The sequence below is a fragment of the Melitaea cinxia genome, chromosome 7 (genome assembly GCF_905220565.1).
Source record: "Melitaea cinxia chromosome 7, ilMelCinx1.1, whole genome shotgun sequence".
NCBI classification, from domain to species: Eukaryota; Metazoa; Arthropoda; class Insecta; order Lepidoptera; family Nymphalidae; genus Melitaea; species Melitaea cinxia.
In genome coordinates, this window is record NC_059400.1 from 1,300,541 (window position 1) to 1,312,428 (window position 11,888).

General features: G+C 43.6%; 1 protein-coding gene across 1 annotated transcript; it reads right to left on the bottom strand.

The window, feature by feature from the left end:
• Positions 1-332: 332 nt before the first annotated feature.
• LOC123655184 (moesin/ezrin/radixin homolog 1-like) lies at positions 333-9,282 on the bottom strand. Its single transcript, XM_045591018.1, has 8 exons — positions 9,154-9,282; positions 8,534-8,704; positions 7,702-7,913; positions 6,173-6,433; positions 5,508-5,613; positions 5,092-5,226; positions 4,569-4,928; positions 333-590 (listed from the first exon to the last, which is right to left on the bottom strand). Exons 1-8 carry the CDS (start codon positions 9,271-9,273, stop codon positions 426-428), a joined length of 1,530 nt encoding a protein of 509 aa, XP_045446974.1. The 5' UTR covers positions 9,274-9,282; the 3' UTR covers positions 333-425.
• Positions 9,283-11,888: the final 2,606 nt, after the last annotated feature.

Consider the following 11,888-nt stretch of genomic DNA (forward strand, 5'->3'; position numbering starts at 1 on the left):
ATAAAATAACCGATAACCGGTCGCCGCCCGCCCGCCGCGGGCTCGGCTGTCGATATCCGAACGAAATATCGAACATCAAACATTTTGCACTCGACCGTGATTATGTCGTTTGCGGGCGGCCGGCGACTGCCGCTTACACTAAGAAGTATGCTACTGCCTGTGGGCAAGTAACGACGAAATGAAACTTTTACATGGCAACACTAAAACTGTCAATGTCATCGAACCACACGGTTAACGTTAAAATTTGAAATTTAACCTGCAGATATAACATTCATATTTAAATAATTCCAATTAGTTTTTTCAAGTGTTTAAAAACAAATTATTGTTACCGGTTTTTCGAAACACAAAATTTTTAAAAATAACACAATATTTTCCAAGTATCGATCGTCAGTAGGCACATCGGGCAGCGTACTCCGCGGGCCGCTCTACATGTTCTCGAACTGATCGACACGACGTTTGGTGTTGCCCTTGCGGATCTCGCGAAGGGTCTTGTACTTGTCGCGGCCCTGGCGCACGTTCTCGCGGTGGATCTTGTCCATCGCGGTTTCCTTGGTCTCGTCACGAGACTGCGCGAGGTCCTGCTTCAGCGCCTGCGAGAGAGAAATGTTGGTGATGAGAGTGGGTTGCTTTTGAAGGGTGTGAAGATACGGCCTATGGGTGTAGGATAAATTGGCATTTGCTACCGTTTAGTTTGCTATAACTTAGTTTGTAATGCAAATTTTTGGTAGGTACTGAAATAAATATTTTGAAGTAAAACTTCTTTACGCTTGATTTGGGGGTAAGCTGGTGAATATGTGACGAGAGTGTTACGAAAAGTGTGATCCGACGAGGCGAACGGAAGTTGAGAGAGATATACATGTTAGTGAAGATAGAAAGAGAGTTACATTTTGTATGTGTTTTTTTGCTTTAGACTAGGAAAAACCGAATTATGGGGTTTTTGGGGGCGGAGGGCGGAGGGTGTAGGGGAAGCTATTCAAGGTAACACTACCACACTATGAAACCCCATGGTTATGGAGATATCCATGGTTAAAGTTTTGAGATTAGAGGAAGAATTTAAAGCTATTATAATACCTTTGAGCTCCGCGTCTGACTTCACCTTAGCTCCGGCGCTGCGGGCAGTGCGATCCATGCGCCGTTTCGCAACTTTATAAGTTAATTCCGAACAAGAGTACGTAAAAACGATCTCGACTCCAAGATCAACAAACGATACAAATCGGGGTAACCATGCTTAGTTCCGTAGCTTTCACATGTTATATTCACATTTCGCACTTGATATTAACATTTCAGACGTAAGTTATTGTTTTCACACGGTTTTTAAACAAACTGTACAACTGATGTTTAATGACAGATAAAGATACTTTAAAAAAACCCTTTTTTAACCCTAACCTATCTAATTTAAAAATTACACCGTTAATCGACATAGTTTTGTTACAAAAAAAAATATGAGACAAACATTAAATATTTTTCGTATATAACAGTAAATAAATAAAAATAAAATATATTTAAGTAAAAAACATAACATGAAACAAGGCTGTATGGTCTTAGACCTTTGCCTTTATAGTTATTTAAACAAAAACAATGAATTTATGCTTACATTTATTTGGAGCGAAGCGATAAGTGGCTTGTCATTTTTTATTAAAACATCTATCTCTCAGTTGTTAAACATCAGTTGTATCGTTTATTAAAAAACCGTGTGAAAACGTTAAATTAACGTGTGAAATGTTAAAATCATGTGCAATTTGTGAAAATAACACGTGAAAACTACGGAACGGAACATGAGTAACGTAAGTTGTATCGTTTGTTGATCTTGGAGTCGAGATCGTTTTTACGTACTCCTGTTTAAAAATAACGTATGAAACGTGAAAATGATGTGTGAAGTGTGAAAATAGCGTGTGAAATGTGAAAATAAAAACGCTTGTGAAATGTGAAAATAACGTGTGAAAGCTGCGAAATTCTTCTTCTAACCTCAAAACTTTAACCATGGATGTCTCCATAACCAAGGGGTTTCGAAGTGTGACAGTGGTACCAGAGGTAGCGTTCTCCACCCTTCCCCCTTCCCCCCCATGATCCCGAAATTCGGTTTTTCCTAATCTAAAGCTTTACCGTAAGTTTTACTTTAGTAATGTGGTCTAAACTCTGTAAGTAATACATGTTCGTGTGCATGTACGTGAGTGAAGAACATAAAGGTTGGTTTACATAAGTGCTTTCATACATATGCATGCGTGAAAAACTGGTGTATTTGTCTGCACACTCAACGTACGAGTACGCACAGTGTGCAGGCGCTCCAGGTCGACCAGGTCGTCGGGCCCGTGTGTGTGTGCGTGTGTGTACAGTGCGCGGCGCACCTTGAGCTGGTTGTGCAGGCGCTCGGAGCGCTCGGCCAGCGTGCGGCGCTCGGCCAGCGGGTCGACCAGGTCGTCGGGCCCGTGTGTGTGTGCGTGTGTGTACAGTGCGCGGCGCACCTTGAGCTGGTTGTGCAGGCGCTCGGAGCGCTCGGCCAGCGTGCGGCGCTCGGCCAGCGGGTCGACCAGGTCGTCGGGCCCGTGTGTGTGTGCGTGTGTGTACAGTGCGCGGCGCACCTTGAGCTGGTTGTGCAGGCGCTCGGAGCGCTCGGCCAGCGTGCGGCGCTCGGCCAGCGGGTCGACCAGGTCGTCGGGCCCGTGTGTGTGTGCGTGTGTGTACAGTGCGCGGCGCACCTTGAGCTGGTTGTGCAGGCGCTCGGAGCGCTCGGCCAGCGTGCGGCGCTCGGCCAGCGGGTCGACCAGGTCGTCGGGCCCGTGTGTGTGTGCGTGTGTGTACAGTGCGCGGCGCACCTTGAGCTGGTTGTGCAGGCGCTCGGAGCGCTCGGCCAGCGTGCGGCGCTCGGCCAGCGGGTCGACCAGGTCGTCGGGCCCGTGTGTGTGTGCGTGTGTGTACAGTGCGCGGCGCACCTTGAGCTGGTTGTGCAGGCGCTCGGAGCGCTCGGCCAGCGTGCGGCGCTCGGCCAGCGGGTCGACCAGGTCGTCGGGCCCGTGTGTGTGTGCGTGTGTGTACAGTGCGCGGCGCACCTTGAGCTGGTTGTGCAGGCGCTCGGAGCGCTCGGCCAGCGTGCGGCGCTCGGCCAGCGGGTCGACCAGGTCGTCGGGCCCGTGTGTGTGTGCGTGTGTGTACAGTGCGCGGCGCACCTTGAGCTGGTTGTGCAGGCGCTCGGAGCGCTCGGCCAGCGTGCGGCGCTCGGCCAGCGGGTCGACCAGGTCGTCGGGCCCGTGTGTGTGTGCGTGTGTGTACAGTGCGCGGCGCACCTTGAGCTGGTTGTGCAGGCGCTCGGAGCGCTCGGCCAGCGTGCGGCGCTCGGCCAGCGGGTCGACCAGGTCGTCGGGCCCGTGTGTGTGTGCGTGTGTGTACAGTGCGCGGCGCACCTTGAGCTGGTTGTGCAGGCGCTCGGAGCGCTCGGCCAGCGTGCGGCGCTCGGCCAGCGGGTCGACCAGGTCGTCGGGCCCGTGTGTGTGTGCGTGTGTGTACAGTGCGCGGCGCACCTTGAGCTGGTTGTGCAGGCGCTCGGAGCGCTCGGCCAGCGTGCGGCGCTCGGCCAGCGGGTCGACCAGGTCGTCGGGCCCGTGTGTGTGTGCGTGTGTGTACAGTGCGCGGCGCACCTTGAGCTGGTTGTGCAGGCGCTCGGAGCGCTCGGCCAGCGTGCGGCGCTCGGCCAGCGGGTCGACCAGGTCGTCGGGCCCGTGTGTGTGTGCGTGTGTGTACAGTGCGCGGCGCACCTTGAGCTGGTTGTGCAGGCGCTCGGAGCGCTCGGCCAGCGTGCGGCGCTCGGCCAGCGGGTCGACCAGGTCGTCGGGCCCGTGTGTGTGTGCGTGTGTGTACAGTGCGCGGCGCACCTTGAGCTGGTTGTGCAGGCGCTCGGAGCGCTCGGCCAGCGTGCGGCGCTCGGCCAGCGGGTCGACCAGGTCGTCGGGCCCGTGTGTGTGTGCGTGTGTGTACAGTGCGCGGCGCACCTTGAGCTGGTTGTGCAGGCGCTCGGAGCGCTCGGCCAGCGTGCGGCGCTCGGCCAGCGGGTCGACCAGGTCGTCGGGCCCGTGTGTGTGTGCGTGTGTGTACAGTGCGCGGCGCACCTTGAGCTGGTTGTGCAGGCGCTCGGAGCGCTCGGCCAGCGTGCGGCGCTCGGCCAGCGGGTCGACCAGGTCGTCGGGCCCGTGTGTGTGTGCGTGTGTGTACAGTGCGCGGCGCACCTTGAGCTGGTTGTGCAGGCGCTCGGAGCGCTCGGCCAGCGTGCGGCGCTCGGCCAGCGGGTCGACCAGGTCGTCGGGCCCGTGTGTGTGTGCGTGTGTGTACAGTGCGCGGCGCACCTTGAGCTGGTTGTGCAGGCGCTCGGAGCGCTCGGCCAGCGTGCGGCGCTCGGCCAGCGGGTCGACCAGGTCGTCGGGCCCGTGTGTGTGTGCGTGTGTGTACAGTGCGCGGCGCACCTTGAGCTGGTTGTGCAGGCGCTCGGAGCGCTCGGCCAGCGTGCGGCGCTCGGCCAGCGGGTCGACCAGGTCGTCGGGCCCGTGTGTGTGTGCGTGTGTGTACAGTGCGCGGCGCACCTTGAGCTGGTTGTGCAGGCGCTCGGAGCGCTCGGCCAGCGTGCGGCGCTCGGCCAGCGGGTCGACCAGGTCGTCGGGCCCGCGCGCCAGCTCGCCGCCGCCCGCCTCCTCGCCGGCCTCCGAGCCGCTGCCCGCCTCCTCGCCGGCCTCGTCCTCGGCCACGTGGTGGTGCTGGGGCGTGGTCGCGGCCGCCAGCATGGCGGCGGCCTCGTCCTGCTTGCGGCGCGCCTCCTCCACCTCCTCCTGCAGGCGCCTCGTCTCCGAGTCCTTCAGCTCGACCTCCTGTTGGATGCGCGACACCTCCTCCTGCTTGGCCGCGATCTCGTCCTCTAGCTTCTGTCGCTCGGCGGCCTCCATGTTCTGAAGGTTAAATAGTTTTTATTAAAATTCCGTTTACATGATAAAATATTTAATAACCAGACACAAGTAAAAAAAAAAAAATTACAAATTTTCGAGGTTTTTAAGAATACATTTTGCTAGACATTTCGGTCAGTTAAGTTTGGGCTAATATTGAAAATTGTACCTTGGTTTCCTCCAGGCGTTGCATCATGGCCTGTAATTCGTTCTGTCTCTGTTCGAGTTCCTCTTTAGCGGCCTGCAGTTGTTTTAGTTGCTCTTCCAACCGTCTGATCATTTCCTGCGCCTCCAGAAGATTTGCCTGACCAAGTAACATGAGAACATTAGCTTTTGTCCACGATACAACATCCGAGATTCAAAATGAATATCTGTGATTTAAAAATAAAAAACGAAATATTATAATTTAACAGTAGAAACATATTTAATCATGTAGCCAAAATCAAAAGAAAAAAAAATCGAAATTTTTTTTTTCTACTAAAGCAAGGTCACACCACATATCAAGTGGAACTACATTAACTTTTGTTTTGTGTCACCTACATTAACTTTTTTTATACGATTTGATATTTATAAAGATCCACTCACTTGCGAGCGTTCCATTTCCTCCTGCATCTGTCGCAGACGATCTTCATACTCCTGTTGCTTTTTCTCTGCGCGTTCACGAGCTGCTATTTCCAGTTGCAGTTTTTCTCTAAACGAATTAAAATCACCCATTATAGAACTTGTAGACTAATTCTCTACTGTATGTAAAAATCATTTTTATACCACCAAACCTGCACCAAATGTGTTATATATTATTTTTCACACCCAAAAACTGACTTTATTACAATATTTTTACTCTAACAATTTTTTTGCGAAGTCTTATTTTATGAATTGGTCAGAAAACTATTTAACTGTGATCTTCTGTTAGGTCGAGGTACTTCCCCAGTCGGGCTGTTCCAGGTTTTGAGCAGGATATTGCCTGCTGGGCCCTACCTCAGTTCTGGATTTACACAATTTACACAACACGACGCACCGGCGCTTTACCAAACAATAACAGTCCACTGGAAGTAAACGGTTGTAATGTAGGTAGTGTATTATATTTAATTAATTAGTTTTTGAGGGTAAGATAAATCTTGTGTAAGTCAGTCTCTGATTAAAGTGAATAACGATTGAACGTAGTTTCCTTAAATAAGCTTCCGTAGGATCCCCAAGAGTCCAGAGATTTTCCAACGGTGAGTCGATCAATAGCGACAGATAGGGTGGGCTACCTCTGCGCCTGCTTGGCCAGCTTCTCCTCGCGCGCCTGCGCCTTCATCTGCTGCACGTCGATGGTGTCGGGCTTGCGGCGCCGCATGTACAGCTCGTGGTTGCCCATGCACAGCGCCAGGATGCGCTTGTTGACGCGGACGCGAGGCGCGAAGAATACGAAGTCGGGCGCCTTCTTGTCGATCGGCTTGATTATGAACTTGCGGTCGTTGAACGATATGTTGCGGATCTCGGACCACGGGAAGCCGATTTTCGGCGTCAGTCTGGAATATGAGTGTCCATGTAGATTTTTTACTAGTGACAAAAAAATGTAACCTTAATTTTCATGCCTAGAAGGCTGCACATAAAATACGGCACAGGGAATTTTATCATTTTAGACAACTCCCCTTTGTCACTCATTCAGTGAATGACAAAAGATCAATATCCTCAGGTCCTTCTCATCTTTTGGTTTATTACAACTTTTGTAACGATTAAGGTGGCAAACAAGTATACAACAACAAATAAGTATACAATTCGCTTGATAGTTAACGGATACCGTAGCTTATGGACTACTACAATATCAGGAGCATTGCAAGGGCGTTGCCGACCGTAGTACCTACTACCAACTCTCCCCAGGAGCTTTGGCTACCTAAGTTACCATAGAAACACAACAAAATTTGAGAGAAGGTTTATTTAGTTGTAACCATTTGTAATATTATTAACACCTCTATTAAATTTCTTATCGTCAAGACAAAAATTCGACCTTGACCGGTTTTTTTGCCTAGTTAAAGTTCTATTATTTGCTCCAGTACGTTAAGTACATTGTCTAATCAGACGTGTAATAGATAACATGATAAAACTAATGTATTTTGAACAATATTACACAAAATAACATACATATTATGAAATCAGCATACATATTTGGATTAAAAATTAAATTTTTATTAGTGTTATTTTGAAATCTTTGGACCTACATATAAAAGGTACAGCTTGGCGTATCTCATTCACCTCGTAACGTACGCGATTATCTTATCTGTCAATTGATTATGTCATTCGATACTACTGCAATTTCCCACTCAAAACATCAGCTGTTACGTGCTACTTGAGTTCACTTAAGCAAAAAAATTTTGTTCAGATCGTATTGTAACTATTTAGATAATTGTCTTTTTCACGTTTGTAATATCATTTCGTTAATTGTTGCTACAATGATTAGGTAAAAGTAGAGCATTCCATTTAAACTAATTATATGTACTGTCTTAAATTATGTTGCACTATTATTTTCTTGCAATTGTCTGACACATAATTAAAAAAAAAAAAAAAAGGACGTAATTTTTTTGAAAAAATTAGGTCGTTAGCGTCTTCGGTGCGACAAAGCCAGCCCTGCGGTCACCAACCCGCCTGCCCAGCGTGGTGACTATTGGCAAAACACATGAGTTCACGTTATTTTTGGCGTAAACTTGTGGAGGCCTATGTCCAGCAGTGGACTGTATAGGCTGTAATCATGAAGGTCGTTAAGATTCCAGGAAGTCCAGTCCAGAAAAAGTTTACTTACTTGTCGTCCTTTTCGTAGATATTAAGCCCGAGGGCGTCGACACCGAGCCAGAGTTCGGTGTTCTTCTTATTGCGAATCTCGAAGTAGTTGACTCCGTACATCTCGAGATCTTGCGCAATCTTGAGGTACTCCATCATAGCGTCCTCGCGCAACATCCCGCGGTGTTCTTGCCACCAGTTTGTGATACTCTGCTCCCACTCTTCGCGGGACATCTGAGGATTAATATTAGAAATTTCTTTTGTGACTTTTAAAGAATTTTTGATTAGGAAAGTCTTAAAATCTTCCAGATTATTCTATCATCTTTTTGATTCATTAAACGCTAGAGGGATACACGACAATGGTATAAGGTTTTTTTATTTATTTATTACAAACTTGAAACTAAGTTTTCTCTGGTTATCGTCTAATTCTATTTATATGAATAATATTAAAATAACTTGTATATGTTCGCTATACAGTGTATTAAAAGTGGTAAGACAATTTTGTAAAGTAGTTAAGTATTGATTTTTATAAAAAATTTATACCCGAATAATTATTATTTCCTTTTTGCCTCCTGAATTTGAAATTAATAATTAACGTAATAAGGAACTTCGTTCCTATCTGGCGTCCCACGACACCACACTTTTTTTTAAAACTATTTACAATCCTAGTTGACCAAATTGTTTTAAAAGAATTCTGGGGTTTAGTTGAGCTGAACTGACTTTGCAAAAGATGAGCAATTTCAACCCAAATAAAAGGTGTTATCAGAATATTTCTAACTGATTTCCAACATGATATTGTTTCGCTAAAGGCTAAGGCAGGTGACTGTAATCAGTAAACTTGAAAAAAAAAATACCTTGTGTTGGTCTGTTACACGTTGGGGCAGGAGTCGGTCATTAGCCAGGAACCCAGGTCCATGGATAGCTGGGTTATGGTCGCCATGACGGGCTTGTACAGCATATGAGGCCAGTAATACTGACGTCTCTGGCGGGCAGTAGATCTCGTCTGATAGAATCGCGTTCTTAACCTGTTGATAAATTGCAGTTGTTGACCATTGTTGAAATTTACAGGAGTCAAAGATCGTCATTTCAAGGATGAATTCGTATTTATAAATAACACAATCAAGACATACGTTGACATATAATTTGATAACTGGAGGACAATTTTTTATTATTTTTTTTATTATTTATTTCTTATTCATTTATTCAAGGCTCATCAAGGCAAGGTACACAGATGATCGAGAAGTTTTAATGTGCTAAAAATCTAAATCTTTTTTAAATTCATTTAAAGCAGAAGTGTTAAACTAGTTCTCGGTTGGTATTATGGACACCTGATTGCGATTGTTACTCATAGTATATCCACCAATCTGCAGCGTAGCACCGTGGTTCCTCCAACTCCCCCGTTCTCCTACATAGAGAATGAGACATACCCAGTAGTTACGTATGTATGTTACAGGCTGAATTGATGAGTACTCACTTGTAAGTAGAAAAGTTTGAGCGTGATCTCTTGAATGAGCTCGTCTGCGACATCCTCGGGATAGAATTTAGCGCGGAACTTAAACTGTAGCGGGTTCTCTTTCTTGACATCTTGTTGCATTACCTGAAAGAAAAATTACATGTAATTAATTTTCCTATAATTCTTTTAATTTAATTTACCATTGTTTTCAAAATAAACCCGACGCGTGACGAATTTGTTTTTCGTCAAATATCGAATTTGACTCATTACATTTATTTTAAAGGCATTAACGATACAAACTCAATTCTCACGCATATTCATCGCAAAGATGATTACGTCATCTATAAGACTTGGTGCACGTGATGGTATCGCATTTTATTAGTTCGAAACACATTTGTTGGGCGTGTTAGTCATGTGTTTATTGTTTATGAAGTACCTTCCTTAACCCTTGCCACAGCCTGACGCTGATGACAAAATTACAAGGTTTCCATAATTGTGGCGTTATTACGTTAATTTACATCGTAAAGTTCTATTATATCAAAAGCAAACATATTTTTAAGTCAATTTTACGGACGACGATAAAAACATTTTAAAAGTATTTAGAAATGAAATGGAAACAAAAAGTTAATTTTAATTTTTTTTTAACACATTTTACTATTTTTTTTTTTCATACATTGTTTAAGCTGATTAAATTAATTATACAAAGTACACTTTTATATAACTACGGTCATCGATGAAAAAATTATATAATAATCACACAAAATACAATTAAATAAATACATATATAAAAGTATATAACGTATCACTTGTCTTACCCATCTGGAGAATGGTAGCGACCCTGACTTCGTTGCGTGCCCAATTGGTCCAGGGAAAGCGTTAAAAAGGCAACAATTAATTACAATTCAGCGCCAGTTTTTGGCAGACGAAATAGTATTCGAACACATCGATGGAATACCAAAGAACGTTACATGTTTATTTATATAATATATCGACATAATTACATAATAACTTTCTTTACCAATCCGTCATATTCACACATGCAACTAAACGTTTCTCCTCGCAACGAAAGTAAATTTAAGTATAATCGAATAAAAATAATTAAAATTGTAACTAAACGAGCACATAAATCTAACAATTTAGAAATATACCTTTCGAAACAAACGATAGAAGTTTCACAAATGAATATTTATATCATATGAGAGAGAAAAGACAAATCCGCGGGGCATAAGAAATTTTTAATATTTTTTTTTTTTAGATTTCTAACAGGCGAACACGTTATCGAAAGTAGCGTGATAATTAAACGATTAAATTCGGACTTCAGTTAAAACTTTACCGATACGCAATTTATTATTCTCACCGTTATATGTGGTCGAGCGATTTTCAATGTGTTTTTTTATAGTACTTTTATCGATATTTAATGATAAACGTATTTACCATTATACGTGAGACTCTATAACAAATATATTAAGTATATAATTTTGTACGTATAAAAAATTGTTAAATCAATAAAAAAGAAAATAAACGCAATCTCTCTTTACCTGTAGAACATATTATGAATAACTAGAAATATATTTAAAAAAAAAATTAAAAATTACTACTATAAGATTGAAATAATGAAAATCATCACTGTTAGTTAAGACGGGTAGTACAATATTATACATTGTAAGACATACTAAAATACCTAACAGTCTATTATACACGCATTTTATATAACATTGGTTTGATAACAATTTCAAAAAAAAATCCATGTGGTATCTTATTGATAATAAAGATTTAATAGTTAATTACAATGTACATTCATATAAACTCTAGAATCGTCGTAACCATGACTTGAGGCAGTGTTTTACAACGCGAATCGTTATCAAACTAAACATTTTTGTCTGTAATATCTGATAACGTATCACAAATGTGACGCAATCCAGTAAAAACGTTTAATAATAATAGTTTTATCGTACACCATCAGTTTTGCTTATTTATTTTATCTTTAATGAATTTAATAAAAAATTTACTATTTTAGCATTCTTTGTAATGGCATTAAATTTAGTTTGCCAACTGTTATCATAATTACGGAGCTACATTAAGTATTTTAAGTTACAGGCAAGTAAATTTACTTACTCATATTCATCGCACACTATTTGTTACCTAGCAGGTAGCACACATAATTTATGAATAAAATATAGCTTTACCATAAATATTTATAATAATGTACAGTTAAAATTGCATCTAGCTATAAAACTTAAGACGCAGTGAGAGGAATTCTAGACACGTCAACATTGGTTCTGGGAATGAACACGATCATGAGGAAAATTAGCATCTACTTGTAGAGATTTACCTTAAAGATTGATAGGGAACTTATAGACACTCGAAGAAGAGATTTACCGCTTCTAGCTACTAACTTGTAATCCATTTCTGCAAGCGCTAGTAGCTTCACAAACTTCACAAGATTGTCAAGCTTACAGACGTCTATCCAAGATCTTCAGCCGACCTTACCACATCATCTGCCCTATCGTACGCCACGTCCTCATCGTCTTCTGGTGATACCAATTTCTTTACCGCTGTCGTCACACATCGCGCTGTCTTTTCCACCACAGTTTCCGGCTTACAGTAAAAGATCATTATAAAATTGTAATGACAATCTTTACATCAGAGTCAAATTGGAAATAAAATCTAAAGTTTTATTATAATTTATCTAAATGAAAATCTAAACTTATACAACAACGAAATAAATTGCCGAAAAAGAGTTAACAATAGAAAAA

Excerpts from the sequence above, each read along its gene's own strand:
- LOC123655184 (XM_045591018.1), bottom strand. The coding sequence starts at position 9,273 with ATGCAACAAGATGTCAAGAAAGAGAACCCGCTACAGTTTAAGTTCCGC. Across the intron at positions 5,614-6,172 it reads CTGGCCAAGCAGGCGCAGAG|AGAAAAACTGCAACTGGAAA; the intron begins GTAGCCCACCCT and ends TAATTCGTTTAG. Across the intron at positions 4,929-5,091 it reads AACGCCTGGAGGAAACCAAG|AACATGGAGGCCGCCGAGCG; the intron begins GTACAATTTTCA and ends TTTAACCTTCAG.